At 40.2% G+C, this 21,894-nt stretch overlaps 1 protein-coding gene across 3 annotated transcripts; it reads right to left on the bottom strand.

Moving 5' to 3' along the window:
• Nucleotides 1-380: 380 nt before the first annotated feature.
• aldh1a3 (aldehyde dehydrogenase 1 family, member A3) lies at nt 381-20,116 on the bottom strand. 3 transcript variants are annotated; one of them, XM_056412017.1, is made up of 14 exons: nt 20,018-20,091; nt 19,781-19,885; nt 19,100-19,240; nt 16,870-16,999; nt 13,077-13,138; nt 9,799-9,927; nt 8,920-9,033; nt 8,232-8,334; nt 7,222-7,269; nt 7,085-7,146; nt 5,845-6,060; nt 4,384-4,541; nt 2,701-2,775; nt 381-2,583 (listed from the first exon to the last, which is right to left on the bottom strand). In XM_056412017.1, the coding sequence occupies exons 1-14, from the start codon at nt 20,084-20,086 to the stop codon at nt 2,514-2,516; spliced, it is 1,482 nt and encodes a 493-aa protein (XP_056267992.1). In that variant the 5' UTR covers nt 20,087-20,091; the 3' UTR covers nt 381-2,513. The 3 variants fall into 3 exon arrangements, with proteins under 3 accessions (XP_056267992.1, XP_056267991.1, XP_056267990.1); XM_056412016.1 differs by having other exon boundaries at nt 5,896-6,060; nt 7,085-7,269; nt 20,018-20,116; XM_056412015.1 differs by having other exon boundaries at nt 7,085-7,269.
• Between the last annotated feature and the right edge of the window lie 1,778 nt (nt 20,117-21,894).

The following is a 21,894-nucleotide window of genomic DNA, read 5'->3' as shown; positions in this document are numbered from 1 at the left end:
AATTAATTATGATTCTCAGACCTTATGTAATTTACTTTAGTGGTTTTACTCGAGTAGCTTTCAACACACGTGATAGGAAACCCAAACGGTGAGGTGAGACGAGCATATACCTGCAGGTGGTTGGAGGGTCTGAGCAGCGCATCGGGATCGAGGTATTCCGGTAAACGCGTGTAAGAAGTGACGTATTCCCGTAATGCCAAGTACATGAGCGTGCCTGGGGAATAAACCTTGAGCCCGAGATGTGCCAGTTGTAAAATGAGACAAAAGGAGAACACTTTTGACAACTATATCATATTTCTGATGTTCAGTTGTGTCTTCTTTTCCCAAAAGTCTCATGTGGAAGAATAGGTTGGCCCTACTCAATATAAAAAGAACAAATATACAACATATTTGTATTTATTTAAACCTCTATTTAACCAGGTGAATCGCTTTGAGATTACACATCTCATTTTTGAGGGTGACCTGGCCAAGACAGGCAGAAACATAAGAAACTCAGTTACAAACAAAAAAACACAAAACAAGACAAGTTAAAAGAAACAGTGAAAAAACCCAGTTAATTTAATGAAGAATCATTGACATTTTAACCTGCCTCTATTTCTTTCATTTTATATTTTAAAGCAGTAAGTGGTATCAATTCTTTGAGTTTTAATGTATTCTCCAATATATAATCCAGGATGAGTGCAGAGTACACAAAAAGCCCTATTTCCCATTTCCGTTCTGTCATTTGGGACAATGAGCATCAGGGAGTCCCGAGAACACAAAGAGTAGACTTTACTCTGGTAAAAATAATGGCCAGTAATAATCATTTTACCTCTATAATAGTTTCAAGAAATTGAGAGGGGAAATGTCTCTTAATCTGCAAAGTAGTTTATACATACACCGTCATTTATTTCTCATACATCTGCGAATCATCAAGAAGAAGTAGATGTGCAACAAAGTAAAGCACATAATAACAATCCATATGCTGCGTGATTAATTACAACAAGATTATCATTATAATACATGATCTATTAAGTTAGTAGTGCAGCAGACTCCACTCCACATCAGAGAATAATTTACTGTTCTTTTCCATTTTGTGGGATATCACAAAGCTGGTCTTGGCTGCTCCATCCTTGGATGTGTGAAGCTTGGTAAAAAAAAAGGCATGTTGCTTTTTCTGCGTAGCTCCAAAGCCTCAGGCATCCGTGCTGCTCTGTATCAGTCAAGTTGTTATATTTCTCTGCGCGTTTCTTCTCGTAATGGCGATTCAAATTGTAATCCTCAAAAATTGCGACCTGTTTTTGACCATTTTGAAAAACATTACACTTTGTACCAATATTTCTTCTTTTTTATTTGAATTTTTTACAATAGGCCAACATTTTTGAGAGCCCATGTCTGCCTTTGGCATTACATTTAATTTGTTTTAATTTTTTACATTACATTTCATTTAGCTGACGCTTTTATCCAAAGCGATTTACAACACATTCACACACCGTAGACACAGCTACGGCGAAGCAATTTGGCATTTAGCGTCTTGTTCAACGACACATCGGCATGGGCTAGCGGAGCCGCGAAACCAAGTGACACCAGATGACAACAACTATGACAGTGTCGGTGCCACCAACTAAGTCGTCTAGCTCATTAGTAATGTAACAAAGCTCTCTAGTTGGGATGTTAGCAAAATGGAGAGGAGGACCGTGGCAGCACAACACCACCAAGGTGTTGTTTGCAAGCTCAAACTCCTGAAGACCTGAAAGTACTGCAGGGGGAACAAAACCAGACTGCATGATAATACAACTCTAGCTGATATACCAATTTTGGAGCGATACATCTGCCTACAGGGAGTGCGGGATTAGGGATGCATCTTTTAAACGATAGATTATAGTGTGTAGGATTTAGGTGAATAAATTGCACAGCTGCTAAATATACAGATTGTTATCCTCATCACGATGTCAACTTTTGCCCTCTTTGCCCTTTTCTCGACATGGTACTCATGAGTAAAAAGAGATTTGATTCAGAAAACAGAAAAAAAACACCAACCCATATAGTCTAAAGGTTAGGAAACAGTTGAAGTAAAAAATTAGACAAGGATGCTACTGGGTTGAAGTTCATGGTGGCCAAAAGCGTCAAATTGCTGGATAGCTCCCTCGCTGTGTCCAGCAGCAGGATCAGCACCTTGGAGAGCGTTGCAGCGCACAGACCGACTGACAGAGACTATCGTGCACTTTTGGTTAGGCCCAATACTTCAGGACGTACTGCTTTGACTTAAAGCGTTAAAGAGGAGTGCAGACAGATTCTGTCATAAATGACAGCGTTGGCCATGTGGCGTCATGACATTACTGACGCTGCCTCTCCTCGTCTACAAATAAAAAAGGTGAACAAACACTGACTCTTTCTGGGCTCTGATTAACTGTTTTAGACTAACTCATATCTTGGCCTAACCCTAATGTCTACATCATGAGCATGACTGAAGACAAAGGACTGGGGTGGGTTGGAGAGAAGTGTGATTTGATGGACATCTCAGCCAGTTCTTCTCACAGGGTTTCACTCAGCTTGATGGTCACTGCTTTGACCTCCGAGTACTCGGCCAGAGCATACTCTCCCCTGAGAGGACAGAGATAACACGTGGGACAGGTTACAGGTTACAGGCTAAAGGTTACAGATTACATGTTACAGGTTATAACACAGTGAACGATATGAAGAAAAAGTGATGGCTCTTACAGCTCTCGTCCGTTGCCTGACATCTTATATCCTCCAAAGGGAGTCTGTGCATGAAGGGCATTGTAGCAGTTTATCCTGAAGAGAGAGAGAGAGAAGGGACAATTGTCTGATTTTATTTATGATATGAATATAAAATAAATAATAAAATACATAATGTTAGCCCTTTCATTTGTTAAAGCATGATATGTTACCGTAAAGATCTACAAACTAGCAACAATTAGTAAAAAACAGACATCTTTTGGAAAGGTGAAAAGGTACAGACAGAGCTTTTTGTTTTGTTTTCACAAGAAAAATAACGCTGCATTTAAAAGACAATATCAGGAGTCCTACTTATAATAAAATGCGTTTATCGCTACAGGTGATTCTCACGAGCCCGCTCTGCATAATATGTGGCGATAATTCGGCCTAATGGTGAGTTCTACTTTTTTTTAATATACCTTCTCATTTTTGTAATCCAATGAGTTCTTAAATATTAAACAGGCCACTTGACAGCATATTAGGAAACTTGGGATACAAAAAGAATAAACTGAGAACCAAGATAGAGATCCAGGTCTTAAATTTGACTAAAGTGGAAGATTATTTTGAGGAGAGGGAGAAAAATCTCTCCGAGTTTATGTTTTCCATTTGGTATGAACAATAGCTATCAGTAAATCTCAGTCGATGTATAGTGGGAATTAGTTATAATAATGATATTTGATACATGATTCAGATTGAAATGCAGCATTTGATGTCATGCATATTGAGCCTCCCTTTTCCTTATCTATGCTTGTGTGATTTATATGGACAGCAGAAATTGTATGTTTATTTATATAATTTCATTTTATATTTACTGCTTGTATTATTTAATTTTACTCAATTTAACTATTCAATCCTTTCCTCCTCATTGAACCCGCCTCGTATGTGTAAAAGTATATATGTGGGAAGGGGCGGGTGGGAATGCTATGTGGGTGGATATGCGGATATTGTAACGCCCTGTTCCGTTTCTCCTGTGGTCTGTGTCTCCTTTGTTTCTCCTCCGTCTTGATTGGTTAATTCCCTTCACCTGCCCTCAGCCACTCCTGTCTCCCTGATTGCATCATGCCGTACATCTGTGTTTTCCCCCTATATATTGGGCCAGTCTTTCCCTTGTCTCCTGTCGGTTTGTTGTCTTTATCTCAGTCTCGTAGTGTCTCTGTTTCGATGGCTCACTCTCAGTCTTTGTTCCCATGGTGATTCCTAGTGTATTTTGTAGTTGTTTTCAAGCCAGAGTTTTTATGTTTTACCTTTTTCTGAAGTTAAATAGTTTTTTTGTTTTACTCAAACCTGAAGTCCAGCCTGCCTCTGCACCTGAGCCTCACCCCGTGACAAATATGGATGGTTGAGTGTGGGCATTTGTTGATGTAGATGTTCATGTATGTGAAGATTGCCATTTGTACTCACTATGGATACTGATACTACTGTTTTGATTCTTTGCTGTTTGTTTTGTTGTGTTCAATTATCTATGTCAAGCATTGCACTATTTTGTTAAAAGCAAAATAAAAAGTTATGCAGCAGGGGCAGTAGTCCCACACATGACTTTTTAGGTTCATGCATGAATCTTTAAACGTTGTGGAAACTAAATGTTTTTAATGAATGATAAGCAGGAAAATCAAATGCCTCTCAACAGATGTCCCTCTGGTGTAGAGGCTGTGAACAGAGACTTACCAAACGGTGCCAGTCTCCAGGGCTGCAGACACAGTCAGAGCTCTGTCCATGCTGGTTGTAAAGACTGCTGACACCAGGCCATATTTTGAGTTGTTTGCTCTCTCTATGGCTTCCTGCTGCCTTTTAAAGCTGAATATACACTGGACAGGACCAAAGATCTGAGAGGGGAAAAGATATCAATAAAAAACAGTCGCATGAACAAAGAAGAGATGTCAAGAAAACAAATGTCAGTCTGAATATTGTGAACATTTGTGGAGCTGCCTCGGATTGAAGGACGACCCGCTGTGGCCCCACCACCATTTTCAGAATGGAATCATGTAAAGACACATTGGGCTGAAAAAAATATGTCTTTCATCTATTCATGGTAGCTATTTTAGAGATGATATTCAAAAAGGGCCACTGATGCACAAACCGGCATTTTACGTACAAGCATGACAAGATGGCAGTAGTTACACCGTATAGTATGGTAACCTACTGTCATGATCCGGTGTTTTTGTGTCTTATTTTGAAGTTGCTGTCTCTTGTGTCATCTGTTTTCCTGCATATCCTGTTAGTGTCTGCCCTGTCCCTGATTGTTTCCTTCTGTGTGATTGCTAGCCCCGCCCTCATTGTGTCCACCTGTGTCTCGTTCAACGAGTGTCCAATCACCTGCACCTTCCCTGTGTAATTAAACCCTGTTCGTCTCGTTCCCCAGTGTGGGTTAAGTTCATGTTTGTCCTTGACCTGTTTTGAGAAAAAGATTCAATCTTCCTGTGGAAAAGTTGTCGGCTTTTGGGTCCTTTCTCTCTCTGACTACGACATCCTGACACCTACATTATCAAGTTGCTGTTCCTTAAGTTTCTTCCACATGTTCTCTTTTGAAACTGAACAACAGCAGACTGAATCTGAGATGAAAGACATGTGATGTACATTGAATCTCCACTAGGAGACATACACAACCTGAGAGTTATTCTCCAGTCCGAGGCCCAGCATCACTGCTCCTATTATGACTGATATTTACTGGTGAGTGAAATGTAATGAGATTAAATCATCTCACTTCAGAATCAAATATACTAAAGTCTCTTTAAAGAAATTGATGTATTAGTGTGAACATACTGTATATGGTGAAATAAAAGATCTGGAAGTGGCATGTCAAAATATGTTAGTTAAGTTACAATCACATTATGACTCTGGTTATAGGTTTATAATCTTCTTTTTCATGAATCATAAAGAGGTCATGTGGTCAACATACTGTTAAAATTAAGCCTTCTGCAGGACTATCGAAGCCCATTTCGGTCTCCGAAATGTCGTATCATTTGGGGACTCGTGTTGTTAACTTGTACTGAAACCACCATAGAAGTAAAACTTTGTTTTGATCTCCTCCTAACAGACTTCTCCTGCGTATCCAGCTCCTCGCAGTTGTATGTCTACGGTGTAATTAAATAACTTGTCCACAGGGTGTCAGGCTTTACTTCCACACACCTCCATGCCTGTGTCAGATCCATCTGTGGTGAATTGAAACAGGTTGTATACCTCTTCCTTGGCGATGCGCATGTGGTCTTTGACCCCAGAGAAGATTGTGGGTTGAATGTAGAGTGTCTTCTCGCCCACAGCTGATCCTCCATATTCCAGCCTGGCTCCCTCCTCCTTCCCACTCTCTATCAGATCCATAATCTTGTCAAACTGTTGTCGGCTGATCTGGAGCCAGCACCAGACGGTAGACAAGGGAAAGAGAGTGTTGGCTGTGGTTAAACACAGTCAAATGATACATTGGGATTAAAATAAAATGAATTCATGTTTGCCAGCGCGGAGATTGCACCAGGGTGATAAACCCAATTTAACTCAAATGTGTTCAAGTTGAAGATGGAGCCTGTTAATCAGTGAGTTTTAGACTCTTTCATTGATAACTCCAAATCTGTTCTATACACACATACATGAGATTAATATCCATCCTCTTGCCTCTCTTTCTGAGAATGAAAGAGAAGTTAACTTCCCAAAAAAGTTGACCAATCCAAAGTATTCAGAGAGTTGGCCTACATCACTTCACAGGTTGAGGTAGGAGTGCTATTCACTTCCTGCCCTACCTCCAGCCACAGTTCAGACCACAAAGCAATGGTGTTTAAATGACATCACTTGTGGACCAGCGCATAATGTTATACTTTAGCTTTTAAAAGTGTTCGTTTAATTTTTTACATGAAAAAGAAAAATAGAACAATGAGACATTCTTTCGAACGGCTCTGGGAAAAGAACCAAGCTATAAGCTCTCTTCAAATAGCCGTTACTCCCATCACTCGTAGATAGATATTTAAATATTGAGACTCAAAGCAGCTGAACATTCTTATATGTATGACATGAGAATGTCGTAGTTTTGACCCATATCCCCTTTGCAAAGCTTTATAGCAAGTTTCAGAGCAGGTAAACAGATCCTTTGTATAAAAGGCAAGAGTTATGATTACACGGACATATTAGATATTAGGCCCACCTTCGGCCCCAGGGCCGCACAACCAATAGCCCGAGTAGGAGAAGGGTCAGGTGGGCCAGCAATGGAGAAGCTGTCCCAACAACATTACCAACACTAGCTTTGAACTATTTTTATTTGTAATGTCAAATTTGTGTTATATTTGTATGCTTCTACTTGCCAGCCCATGGACTATGGGTTGAAAGCATCACAGGTTTAGTAACTGCTTTGTCTGGAAGTGCTCCATGTTGAGTGTGTTCATACCTGTGGCCCGTGTGATGTCTGAGGGTCCAGGGGGTCTCCTATGACAATCTTCTTGGCGGTTTCTATACTGCGACGCACAAACTCCTCATAAATACTTTCTTCCACAAAGATGCGGGATGCAGCCGTGCAGCACTGACCCTGGTTATAAACAGCTCCTTTCTGGGTCTCCTCCACAGCCAGCTGCACTGTACACACGAAGGGGAAGGGGGATAGGTTACTTCATATCATTTTAATGTCCTGTCTTATCTTATTGTGTTTACATTTTTCTGTTTTAGCCAACATTAATCAATGCAATCAAACAAGCTATTCAAACAAAATGATGATACATTTTTTTCTGTTTCAAGGTATTCAGCTCAACAAGCACATGAATGAAGGCCATCAATCAAACCACACGGTATCCTCACATTAGTGGGAGAATAGTGGCTATATTGAACCGCACGGTTTCCTCTGCTGCTGCTCTGTAATGCCAGCACTCGGGTGGGTATTGTTAAAATAAATTTGATACCAGAGTACATCATTCGATACTCATCATGTGAATGGAAGCATTCAGTTGTAGCTCCTGTGGACCGATCGCACATCGACTTAAACTAAAGAATGCTTGTGAGAATTGGCTGCGAGCAAAACCAAACAAATAGTCATTTATACGCTATCTTGGCACAACAAGGATGGATTACAGATATCTTTTGACGGGAGAAGTTTTGGTACGACTTGGTACTGGTATATTATTACATTAAAGGTATTGGGTATGTCGTGAAACACCTGGAGCTCGATGGTGTGGAGTGACCGTATAACAGGTCACATTCCGTCATATTCATTAAATGTGTTGTAACTCTGTAACGCTTCATTTTGTACACATGACATCTATTGCTTCTGTCCATCCGGGGAGAGGGATCCTCCTCTGTTGCTCTCCCGAAGGTTTCTTTCCTTTTTTCCCCCCGTAAAAGTTTTTTTTCTATTCCTTGGGAGTTCTTCCTGATCCGATGTGAGGTCACAGGTCAGGAATGTCATATGTGTACAGATTGTAAAGCCCTCTGAGGAAAATTCTTAATTTGTGATATTGGGCTATATAAAATAAACTGAATTGAATTGTGAATCTCGTGACTGCGTGATGTTGCACTTCAATGTGAGTCAGAGCATGTTTACTTACAGTCACAGTCAGCGAACACAATGCAGGGGTTCTTCCCTCCCAGCTCCAGAGTCACCCTCTTCAGATTACTTTTGGCCGATGCTTCTTTGATCAGCTGGCCGATCTGCACACATGACAGTATACTGTGTCATACCTTAATGCATAATAGCTAATACTGAAGAGAAAAAAAACTATTTTACATATATGCAGAATGAAAGAGACTAGAAATGTGAGTGTTAAGACCTTTTAACTCAAACTATTCATTAAATACAATCATTAATCATCATCTTTGCATTGTAAACAGATTTCTCAAGATTTTTTTTTTTTAGAAAAAAGGAATCGGTATCTTAAAGCTACACTTAGTTTCATATTAAGGCGTTTCATCTTGATTTAGGAGTGACACTATACAGCTGAATAAATGAGTCTTTTCCATCATCTAACGTGGAGGGAATATGTTGCAGCATGTGGTTTCGATTGTAGTTTGCATGCATCGGGGCTTTTTCCACTGTTGAGACTTTGCCAGGGGACCAAGAACCTTTTGAAAAAACTCGGAAGCTTTACTGGTGTTTCAGGGACTTAAATCAGTTCACGTACAATCCTTCCGAGGGCAGGACTTCCTGATATATCAGTTTCAAGGCACGCTGCCCATTGCTAATTGAGAATCATTTAAGCACTGGCCAAATATCATTATCGTCGTAGACTCACACACCTCTGTTGAGCCAGTGAAGGCCACTTTGTCGATGTCCATGTGGCTGGCGATGGATGCTCCTGCTGTGGGACCAAATCCAGGAACAATGTTCACGACTCCAGGAGGGAAGCCCGCCTGAAATGTTAACCCAGAGGGCATGTTAGTGCTGGGGGTCAACAGCAAGAGACCCCTCATATGAGGTCAAAGCCATTTAAACATTTGCCTTCAGGGTGGGTTCAGTATTACATGACATTCTTGACAGTTTGAATATTATAAAATATGGGTATTTTATATTTCAGTATTTCTCTTAAATAATAATGACCACGCTTGTAGGTCCATTGAAATACCAAAGCTATGTCCTCTGTCCTTCTTTAAATAATAAGGGTTTCTGAGATTTATGGGTGGAATTAAATATTCTACAACAAAAACATATACATAGTTTCACATATCTTCTACAACCTCCAAAAAAGAAATCTTATCAACAAAAATTAAGCAAACTTTAAGTCAATCCAAGACTCCATCAAACGGTATAGTATGATGAATCAGGCCCTGACTAAAAGAGTTTCTCAATTTGTTTCACATCATTTAATCTGGTTTCCACACAGCATTTAAATAAAGCCTCGGTAATGTGAACTGAGGAACATTCCTTCAGAGAGTTGTTCGATAAACTCAAAACACAAAGGTATTCAATTCAATAAAGTAACTCATTAACTTCACTAATACTCCTGTAGTTTCCTAAACTGTGATTATGTCTAGTGGACCTGTGGGAGCCCCAACCAGACATAGTTGAGGCGTTCAGGTCCCGATTGTCTCCCCTGCTAGTAAACAGTCCCCGTCTGTACATAATAGAAGTAGAGCAGTCTAATCCCCGGGCCAGACTCTCTCCGCCCAACAACAGACCTCTTTGATGAGCGCTCCAATGTGGAGGGCCGTGAGCGGGGTCTGCTCCGCTGGTTTGATGACCACAGTGTTTCCACAGCTCAGGGCCGGGGCCATCTTCCACATGAACATCAGCAGAGGAAAGTTCCACTACCGCAGACAGAAGAACACATGTTAGATGATGTCCATATGTACCAGCACAAGTTAGATTAAAGCAAACTGTCATAAAGAACAGCGCAGTTAGATCACAATTCATTTGCATTGAAACACCTGTATTGGAAAAGTTTATATGGGCACTTAAAAACGTTGCATGAAAAAAACAATGCAGCAATTGGCCAGAGACGATGCAAGCTTCCCTTTTTTTTTTTCATTCTTCACATAAATACTTGTTATATTTCATATGTAGGTCCAAGTGCTCCATTATTTCAACAATGACGTATCCTACTTCTTTCTTTGACTGTGTGCTATAAACAATTGTTTTGTACTTTAACTGTGTTTATGTAAAGTAGTTTCATAAACAGTTCCAGTAGTAGACATCCAGGCTGCCTTGCTAAGCAACACAACTGCATTGGGAATTACGTTTCGAGGGAAAAAAGGATTTTGTTGCAGCTTCGTTTGTAATGAAAGTCGGCGTAGGGAGGAGGTGATCAGGGCGGTGCCGGATGGGTCAAACAAACAGGACTTTGACACGGGAGAACGCCATTTGTGTCCCTTGTAAAACCAAGTCAATGATGATTTTTTCCCCTTCTAATTAGCATCTGTAGCTTAAATAACGTAACCATTTTTTTCTTTTTTACTCAACCAAATCAATTAATTACAGTGGGTACGGAAAGTATTCAGACCCCCATTGCAGCCATTTGCTAAAATCAAAAAAGTTTATTTTATTTCTCATTAATTAACACTCAGCACCCCATCTTGACAGAAAAAACAGAAATGTAAAAATGTGTGCAAATATATAAAAATTAAAAAAACTGAAATATTACATGGTCATAAGTATTCAGACCCTTTGCTGTGACGCTCATATTTAACTCGCATGCTGTCCATTTCATCCGATCCTCCTGGAGATGGGTCTACTCCTGCATTGGAGTCCAGCTGTGTTTCAATAAACTGATTGGACTTGATTAGGAAAGGCCACATTTTGGGGTTTTTCTGTCAAGATGGGGTGCCGAGTGTATGTACATAAATGAGAAAGAAAATGAACTCTTTTGATTTTAGCAAATGGCAGCAATGAAATAACGAGTGAAAAATGTAAAGGGGTCTGAATACTTTCCGCACCCAGTGTATTATTTACAATGTTATGCTATGTGTTTAAAACTGTTGAAAACAACTATATAGGAACGTAATGTTTTTAGGAAACAGGGTAGGCCGCCGCTACCGAGGCATGAATGAGCAGTGGAAAGTCTCTTGAGGCCTGATGTGTCCGCCGTGGTTTTATTAAATACCTAAACAATAAGCCGGTGTCATTTTCTGCTGCCATTTCAGTGTGAGAGTAAACAGTCAAATCATACTGACTATTTTGTGTCCAGAGAGGATGGAAATTACCTGATTTATTCAATAGTTTTTGATGTAAACGGTGGCTAATGTATGTCACTGCAGCCAAAATACAAGTATATGAGAGGCACAAACCGGGCCTATAATCCAAGCAACACACACATCAGTATTTAGTTTTTCCCAGAAAAATCCCCGTCATCACTGATATGTGAGACTGGAGAGAATATACAAGTTAATAAAGGGAGCTTTGGATCTTTAGGATCACTTCAAGTAAATACATTCAGAAAAGAGGTCATCTTTTTTCCAGTCGCTCATTTCTAGGTTGGAAACCAATGAAGAAATCATCGAGCACTCAAACCCAAATTAGACAGCAACACATGAGAGGGCTGCCTGTTTATTGTTTAGGCATTGTTAATTTTCACAACACTTTGGAAACACTCAGCGCCATTCAGGGCTCTTGGGATCACAAGTGAGTAAAAGGTTCCCTGTTTTCCTCTGACAATGACTCATGCTGTGTGTGTGCCAGAACTACTTTCAGTAATTACACAACGTCCTTCAGTATGAATTTCACTTTTATGATATAATCTCTCATGTCAAACAACAGCCGTTTTGTTCTGTTGTTGCCAAAGCAACATTAGAGGTTATGGGGCAGGCCTACGCTTAAATGGCTTTATTCTGTCATGATGTTGAAATTATAAACATGTGTCTGTCTGGATCCAACACAAAGTGCAACACAATACGGTATAACAAAAAACATAGATTCCAATGTGTGAATTTAGGTAGAAGCAGCACAGGACTGAGCTGTGAGAATAGCCCAAAAGGGATTATCAGAGAGGAGCTCTTGTTTAGGGACAGCAAAGATTAGATAATACGAAGTTCCTGGATTTCATTTCATCCTCACATCCAGACAGTGCTTTTAAATTAATAGGAGTTATCGTACTTAAACTGCACATTTATGATCAATGCTTTTCCTGAAAGTGAAGCTCAGACTTTAGTGGTTCCAATTAAGCCTGAGTCTAGTTCCAAGAAAAAGCCAGACGTATGAGCAGCATAAATGATGTTTAAAAGGCCTGCTGCATTATAGGAACTCTGTGACATTTTGGGAAATACCACGTATGCCTGTATAAATCGTATGAGCAGATTTATATAAATGTTTTCTCAGCGTGCCCAGTATGTAAATAAATTGTGACTTTGCCTAGAACTGCAAAAAATTAGGATGAAGAGTTTCCCATGGTAAGAAAAGCAGATTCTATAGATGTGACCATGGGAAGATAGTCATAAGCATATGCACAGAGGTGGAATAAAGAGGAAGAGATAAGCATTTATTTGGCAGTGGGTGAAACTATATAGATCAGTACTAGATCTACTTCTGATAAATCTATGGTCCAGTATAAAGTTAAATCTGGGATTAGGTTAGCCTAGTTGAGCTCAAAGACTGGAACAAGGGGAAACTCAAATGACTATAAGAACATTCTGATGTCATTGACTTCCCGTTTGCTCTCTGACGTACAGAGAGCCAGCACCTTACACCACAGAACACATGTGTGTCTCAAGCCGGAGTCACAACATCTTGTTGGATTCTAGTGCAATGCTCTGATTTGCTAAATGCTAATTAAGAACAGATTGTCTTACAGCATAACTGGACATACGCTAACGGTTTATAAACAACAATGTGTTGTCTTGTGGTATTTACAGTGTGTATGGGTGTGTGCATTTTTCACACCAAGACAGTCTAATGTGCACAATAATACATATTATTATTACAAGTTATAGGTCATAAATTCAAACCAGATCTCCTCTGCACTTACCGGAATGATGGCTCCACATACGCCAACAGGCTCGTGTTTGGTGAAACACATGAAGCTTTCATCTGTAAACAAAACAGACAGAGTACAATCAGTTTAGATGGCTGTACTCTAGGTGGAGGTTAACATTTTGTTTTACAGGCCACTCTTCCCCAGCTCAACGAAAGTTATGGTGATTTATTCTTGTTTCGGGTGTATTTTTACAATCTGTCACCTCGGTGCTACGTTTCTATAGAGGTTGAGACGCGGGCTGAACACAACAAAAGATACAGGTAATGTGTTGATTCTGGGGGTCCGGAGTGATGGAGAGGGACTCATATTTTTCAATAAGACTATACGTCGTTTTTTATGAGACCTACTCGTGTCTTAAAATTCCAGTATGACGGAAGTTAGTGTCACGAGTCGCACACCGAGTAGCGAGGGGCAAGAGCTCATGTTTAGAGGAACGAACAGGACTCGGTGTGGATAACAAAAGACACTCTTTACTGAGGAAAAAAGGTTCCCAAAAAAACAAGGTCCAAAAAGGGGCAGGCAGAAAATCGGAGGTCAGGGCTGGCAGGGTCAGAACATGACGGTCAGGAATGCAAACTACTCACGCTAGAGAGCACCACAAGGCACAGGGAGAACAGGGGAGACAGATTAAAGCTGAACATTTAGCAAGAGCCAAGGGAAAGACTGGCACAATATATAAGGGGGGGAAACAGGTGTACGACATGACAGTAACGAGACGAGAGTGGCTGAGGGCAGGTGCAGGGAATGAAACAATCAAGGAGACAGAGGAGACACAGAGGAGACACAGAACAGAGTCTTACAGTGAGAGTGTCTTTCTCTTCTGTTCTGTGATGTATTCCTAACGCAACGTAATATTTGAATAGTGTACAGTTACAAGATGGATTTCGCATTGATTGGATCACCAACAATTAATTGGGCGGGCTTAAAATGTAGTGTGATATGGATTTGGTTGAAATTAGTCATAACTAGCTAACGTAAGAACACGTAATATTTAGTTTAACAAGGAGAAAAGAATATTTCATTATAAAATAAAATAATATATTTTTTATTTTTTATAATACAATTATTTTTTAAATTTTATATAGGCGCACAATATGATTGGGGAAGTGATCTTAAAGGGTTAAAGGTCATTATCTGTTTCATCGTGACTTTTAGCCACCGTTAAAAAGTCAAAGTAAATGGAGGTCCAGTTCCTAAGAACAAGAAGCACAAGAAGGCTGTTCAGTCAGTTTCCAGATAAAACGACCATCGGCTGCCACATAACTGAAGATCCATTCTGACACGAGACTGAGGGACTACAGAAAAATATCCGACTTCAACACAGCTGACTGCTGTTCTCTTCCTGTTTAGGAACTGTGACCATGTTCGTCTTGTTAAGCTGTCTTTACATGAATGTCCCACCCAACACTCATTGACGTTAAATTATACTGCACGTAAAATGTGTCAGAGGCTCAGCAGATAACTGGTCAAACCTGGTTTCCCAGTCTGCACCCTGACCTTCTCCAGTTTCCCAGTTTGACTGATCACAGAGCGGGAGACTCCCCTACAGCAGGACTTATCTCCAGCAGCCTTTATTATCTTTGAGTCACCGGGTGAGTCCATGTTCAACCACAGCTTACTGACGGTTAGTCAGTTGGGAACATCGTCGTACACAAGGTGCTGTCAGCGTGTAACACAAGATTCAGACGGGCAGCCTCAGGCCTACAGTAGCTCCACATTCCAAACTGACACTTCCATTCTCCTACCAGATCAGAGGCAGGAGCATCTCTGTAAGGATGGACTGATCTCACAACCTCTTCAATGAGATCCATAGATACATTTTCGTGAGTAGAGGTCAGTGGTCATTTAACTAGTTGACCTAACCTCATGTGGATTCCCACATAGGAGGGCCTTTGACCCTCTACCACTTTCGTTATGCCGTATATATTTATATATGAATATCTTGGCTTTATATAAGAATGAGAACCCCATGAAGGTCTTTAAGCATTGAGTTGTTATTTCTGAAAAAATATTTTTACTTAAATCAAAATTGTGGATAAGGAACTATAACTCAACAACTATATCTCAGTGTTGTGTATAATACCTCTAACAACAGAGACCATGACTATTTAAAAAACCTAAAGACCCAAGTAGAATAGATTACCATTGATGTAATAATCAATAACCATCTCAAGATTTTTGATTTATGGTGATATACTTCTTGCTGTTATTGATGATAATGTTGGTATATGTTGTATTAATGTATTGTCTATTTGATGTCACCTGGATTCCTGTATCTCTGCTCTGTCTTGGACTTTTTTGTTGTCGTGTAATTTAATCTCCCACTTTCCATAAAGTCAAATAAAGTAAAGTAGATTCTGGCGCACTTCTTTCCGATGATGACATGTCTGATGTTCGAGGGCGAGCTGGCTCGCTAAGCTCAGTGAGCGAGCCGACGCCATGTTAGTGGGCATAACCTGCGTTATGTGAATATTTCTTCTTCTGTTGAAAAATGAAAGCAGCCGAGCAACAACTTAATGTTTCTGCAGAAGTACAACAAGTCATCTTCAATTGAGAATGAATTAAATGAAAAGTGAAAGTATTTATTTCCTCTCTCTATTGGCATCTAGATATATCTGACTCTGAATCTAACTGGGTTATCATTAATAATGTTGCTGACTGGAAATGCTGCATTCTGTATCTTATCCTTATTACTACTGTTTTCATATCAAAAATTCAACTCCGCGTCTCATCTTGATGCTAGAGCAACTGCTCCAGTGTGAAGGTGGGGATTACTGGCTGAGAGACGAGGCTTTGAGCCAATGCTGATTGTTAATCCTCCCAGACTGTTGCACCTCACTGATTACTATCTCAGCCTCTTCCTCTTCCCTTTGTCCTGCCGTGCCTTACATCTCTCACCACTCTATTGGGATGTAATCAAGAGGAAAAGTCTGCGTGTTTTGTCTATCCGCTGGCCTGCAGAGTCAGAGGAGACGGCAAAGTGGGACGAGGGGGAAGTATTAAGAGTCTGGAGGAGATACCACCCACTACTGAGGACTAGCCTGAGCCGTGCCACATATTCACTTGTTTCCCAGTGGTACACTGGTTATGGAGCCCTTCTAATTGCCATGTGTTTAACTAACTTCATTTATTTATCCGTGGATACTCATTTCTCTCTATTTATTCATGGAGCTCATAAGAAAAGAGAAGAAAAAAATATTTATGCACACAAACTTATTAATTTTATTAAATCTATAATTCAGTAAATAATTGACTAAATGAAATTTAGTAATTATAAGCACTGCGACTCTAAAACGCTCCAATTTTTAAACATTGTTTTTTTTCTTCTTTTCGATAAAGTGCTTTATAAGTAAAGGTTTATCATAGTAACTAATATTGATTTGAGAGCATAAATCACAAATGCATGCTCTCGAATTGAACTGAACAGGTTGAACCAGGTTCTACTTGCCACATATGGGCTCATAAGGCCCGGCTCAAGGCCCAAAGTCGGTTTTTCTACAATTATCAGTGATTGTGAATGGAATTCTGAGTGCTGACAAAATGCAGGTGACCTCCACACAACAGTAGTTTGCCTGAACGCATCCCATAGCCACACACACATACACATATATCCAATGTAGTATTGAGGCTTGCTTGTGTTTCTGCTCTGCCTGTTGTTTTTAACAATGGCTGCATGTAAATTATTATTTTTTGTTTGTTATTGATACAATCTCTGGATCTATGGCCATGTCGGGTTCTTTTGGTGAATTCCTGACAATAAGTCTCTCCGATGACACCCACTCACCCACAGGTAGACTCTTGCCGTGGATCTTGTCGGCCCAGCCCGCATAGTACCGAAGGGTTTTGATGCTGCCGTCCAGGTCAATGAAGAAGGACTGCAGGAAGGGCTTCCCCGTGTCCAGAGTCTCCAGGGTCTAAAGAAGCAGGAGAACTTGCATCACTGTTCAATCATGTTGCACATTTATATGAAATATTTGCAGTCATAACTGCTGGAAAGGACGCAAGACTGGCTGATTATATAGCTTTGACTTGTTAACCCCCTGGTTAGTCAAAACGGCACTGTCTATTCCATCACTCTACCTTCATACACGTTGACCTCCTGTACTTACTGTAGTTTTCCTGTGCAATGAGAGATGATTAAGAGCATTTCATGCAATTTCAGTTTAAAGTCCAAATGAAGGGATTTACAAAGGTAATCTGGATACACCATGTTTCAAATCGGAAATCTTTGAGATATTTTCTTATTCAAATAACATGTCTTCTTTCAGATTTAATACACATTTTGTACTTCTTTGTCTTGCGTAAATTCCCCACAAGTCATCATTAGATAATGTCTAATTTTGCATATTTAAACCTAACATTTCAAAAAACTTGATAAATACATTGATAATGTAAAATTAAGTTAAGAATTGATAATGTTAACACATAAAAGTGAATCATAATGTTTGAATGAGTCAGATATGATTTACACATGCATTGTGTGCCAACTGCTACCTACTGATGTGTCATTGTCAAATGACAAATAAGAAGTCAGGCTCCGCATCCCCAGCAGATACCGACACCACTGCTCTACTTTAAATGGTCTGGATCTGGTCCTCATTTCCACAAACATTGCTGGGAATTTAGCGTAACTAGCTATACCCTGCACACTACCACTGCAGAACATGTTTGCAATTAGCAGTCACATGCAATCTGATATTATTACTTCACCCACATCTGCAAGGGCTCATGTATAGATCTAAGTCTCAATGCAAGATGGCAGCTAAACAGAGTGATTAGGCACAGCAATATCTGAAAGAGAGGGATAGAAACATCCAGCAATCATTACAGTTAGAGAAAGGAGGCCGGGGTGGGGTGATGATGTCATGCAATAATATAAGGCCAATCCCTGATATAAATAAGTCGACATCATACGAGCGCATGGACATTTCTCAGCAGCCGGATATCCCGTAAATTTGCTGCTCATGAAATTGCACTCGCACCTCTTGACCTCCATAGTTATGAATAATATCAGAAACACAAGCAGCACACGAAATAGAAACCTGGTGTCATTTGGCATGAGTTAGTTGTGTAATGCAGGATGCATGAGCATTAGGGGATATGTGTTTTTACTTTTTACAGATCTGACACTGAGTTGTAAACATCAGAAGATATTCAGCAAAGAGGAATTCTGCTTGTAAGAAGAAATGAATCAGAAGTGGTGGAAAGCCAGTTTGCACATTTTTACGAAGGTACTACTGAGGTATGATACTTGTACTTACTTTATTTTATGCTATTCTATATTTCAGTACATTTCAGAAGGAAACATAGCACTATTTGGCAGATAACAATTTATTGTGTTGTTACACAGTAAAATAAACTACCAAACAGTAAGCAATAAAATACCAACCACCTCCACCGGAAACACATACATTGATAGATAGATAGATAAATATATACTTTATTAATCCCCAAGGGGAAATTTGTCGAAAATTGCAATTACCGGTAGTACACGTTAATGAATCAGTAATATCATTATCATAAAATAATTTATGGCAATTATGTTGCAAAACAAGAATATATATATTTGTTATACTGGGAATATGTTGTACTTGTACTCCTCCTGTACTTTTACTGTCGGGAAATTTAGATGTGAGACGATGCACCTTTACTTGTTTATTTTAGTTTTTAGTTTTCACCTCAGTTTAATTGTATTTGTATAGTATAAAATCTAAAGTTATAAATGTGACTCAGAAAGCTTTACAATCTGTACAATAATACGTCATTATTCGCATTTGTAGTTCTACTCGTGGATGTGATATCTTCGGCTGTCACGATGACATGGACCAATGTTTATGTATCACGTAAGTTGTTTTAACGTTTTGTAAATACTTCATATTTAGTTTTTTTGTGGGGGATTTATTTTTGTGGGATGTCGGCTACTGTATGTGGAGTCTGCGTGAGGACCAATAAGTCAGCGAAGTAACGCAGCTTCCGACAGCCCGGAGAACAGCGCGTGTGGGGATGAAGCCCACCGCCAGCAGGCGCCGGTCCCTCTCCATCAGGTCGGCCAGTTGGTGCAGCAGTCTCCCGCGGCTGGACGCGTCCATCCTCCGCCACGGAGAGCCTCTCTGCTCGGCCGCCCTGGCTGCCTGCACCGCTTTATCCACATCTTCCTACATAGAAAAAAAGGAGCACACGGTAACAACGCTGCGCGAGCTGCGCGTTATACACAGGCTATACGGACTTTTCTATGAGTTCCACTTCGTAATAATAATAGAAAATTAGTAGTAGCTTCGAAATCTTTCGGTTGCCAACTTCCCACGTAAACGTCATTGATTGAGAGTTGCCCCGTTATATTGTCAAAGCTATTTCGTAGATTAAAAAAAAAAAAAAAAAAAAGATACATCACATACCGAATTTAAAAGGTTCTTATTTGGTCGTTATTTTAATATACTTAGATTTACTTTTATTACATATATCCTTTGACATTTTTCTAAATAAAATGAATATAAAACATGAATATATGTATATTTATACATTTACATGCTTAACAGTTGTTAAAATGAAGTTTGGTTTACAGTTGTTTTCTTTTCATATAGAGCCTAATCAGATACACTTTTATCAGAGGTCTTCATTATTGTGTGGTATATGTATATAGGCCTACACTAAGTTTAAATTCATCATGACAATAAAATAAATTAATGCCCTCTTACCTTGTCTGCTTCTTCTACATCACAGATTTTGGCACCCGTCGCTGGGTTGAAAGTAGGAAATGTCCTTCCACTGATGGATGTGTGCCATTCATTGTTGATAAAAATCTGGTGAAAGTATGGAGTGTTTGTAATTGACACCTCATGTAACCCACCATCAAAGTTCAAAACACAACAGAGTAAATGCTTCCAACCCTACCTTCAGCAGTTGAACCTGGTTTATATGTCGAGCCCCCTTACCTTGGTGTGTCTGACCTCGTGGACTTTGACTGGCTGAGGAAGAAGCAAAGCTGGGATTCCTTCGGCCATTCCGTTCTCTGCTGTTCCGTTCTGTGCCATTCTGGGTCAACGCTACAGTCCAGGGCCAGTCTGTCTGCTCCGTCTACTCAACACTGATAGCCCATCCACTGGCTTTTTATAAGAATGTGGAGTTCCTCCCTCCTCACACAGCAGTTGAGGAGAGCCCAACTCCGCCCCTCAGCTCTGATGAAGGGCTTTTATCTGTGGGGATACGCGTTTTGGCAGAACATTGAATCCTGCAACAAGTATCCTTTTTATTACTAGTAGTGTGTGAAAAGTGTGGAAGATGGTGGTCATGTGATACGGTTTACCTGCTTTTACCGTCACACTTGTATATAAGCAAGGCACTGAGGCAGCAACTTCTATTTCCAGTTATGACAACGGTGAATAAACGCAGTGCATTTCATTTTCAATTTAACTGGTGGGATGGTATTCAAGAGCTTTGTGTGAGAGGCTGCTAAATTACAAATCAAGTGCTGCTTTTTTTAGGCCCATCCAGGAAGTTAGCATCACACTGGTTCCCTCGTCGAAAAAGTGAGAGTCTTATGTCTAATGTTATGTGAACATTTTGCTCAGCAAGATCATTGTCGATGCAATCGGGAGAAGAAAAACGTTAAGCTATAAATAAACTACATTATGCTAGTCACTTGTTAGCAACTGCTTTTTTTTTCGGGACACATAAAAGCTTACACATTCACCAGAGGGTTATTAACTGATGTCATTTCTGACTTTTGACACAATGACTGAGATGATGGAACCAAGAAATGCAAAAATGCTGACTCATTACCAACTGCTTGCCCTGCATCACAATGTTTCTTTCCCCCTGGTCCACAATGTGTGAAAGGCCCTTAGGACTCATTCCTGCAGCACTGTATTCAGAGCTTATTAATTGCCTCACTGCTCTCAATGTTCAAGCCAACAACTAGAAGCTAAAGGTGTTGAAACAAAAGCAAACGGTGCTGACAGAGCTAACAGTGTTTACCTACACTTCAACAACGGCGCTGTAAGAGAGAGCAGTGCGGGGCGGCCCGCGCGCTAACCAGTGTAGGACGCTCACGTGCACTAACGTGCATGTGCGGCCATGTCAAGAAAGCACAGAGAAACTCGGATTACACACACAGGAGTGACACTTAGCTTAACATTACTCATTACATAATACGTCTTTCCAGAGAAAGTAGAGGCTCAATCAATGCTCTGAATATCGATAGATCATCTTTATTCGCAACGGGAGAGTCGAGAGCACTCTTTCACGTCAGACTCGTTTTGCCGTGTCTTTCAGTCCAGGCAATGAAACCATATTTACATCGCAACACGGCAGCTTCGATCGGCTTCTGTTGACCTAATTGGACAGACTTGTTCATCAACCGTTCAAAGGTGTTATGAGTCGTGATGTCCTTTTTAAAATGTGGTTTTCGCACCTGGGCTTGGTGAAGTTGAATGGAGTTGAACGCATGCAAACAAATGCTTTTGTTCATGAGGACAAAGGTGCTTGCTTGCTTGCTTGCTCCGGGCTTGCACTCAAACACAGTCTGCTATTGTTTCCCCTCCATCGCTTCTTGTCACTCTTTATGTCAAAGTTTAATCAGGACAACAGGCTTTCGCAGGCTCATTTCTCACTTCAGCAACTTTCTAACACTTCATAATGAGAGAGGGAGAGAGACTCAAAGGGATTTCGTGAAGGGGGAAGGGGGGACTTGGCAGGATGGTTAAGTCGGGGAAACAATATGAAATGCAAAGCATGGGCCCAGACTCATGCAAATAAGCAGGAACCTGCACTGGATTCATTGCTCAAACAGGTTGAGGGATTAACAGAAGTG

The sequence above is a fragment of the Pseudoliparis swirei genome, chromosome 4 (genome assembly GCF_029220125.1).
Source record: "Pseudoliparis swirei isolate HS2019 ecotype Mariana Trench chromosome 4, NWPU_hadal_v1, whole genome shotgun sequence".
NCBI lineage: Eukaryota > Metazoa > Chordata > Actinopteri > Perciformes > Liparidae > Pseudoliparis > Pseudoliparis swirei.
The sequence above is the reverse complement of the archived record's forward strand: the minus strand, read 5'-3'. Positions and strand labels throughout refer to the sequence as shown.

Bases quoted from the DNA above. Each gene is read 5' to 3' on its own strand.
- aldh1a3 (XM_056412015.1), bottom strand. From the start codon at position 20,086: ATGGCCGAAGGAATCCCAGCTTTGCTTCTTCCTCAGCCAGTCAAAGTC. The intron at 19,886-20,017 runs GTAAGGGGGCTC...TACTTTCACCAG, and splicing joins ACGAGGTCAGACACACCAAG to ATTTTTATCAACAATGAATG. The intron at 8,335-8,919 runs GTGTGTGAGTCT...TCATGTGTGCAG, and splicing joins CCTTCACTGGCTCAACAGAG to ATCGGCCAGCTGATCAAAGA.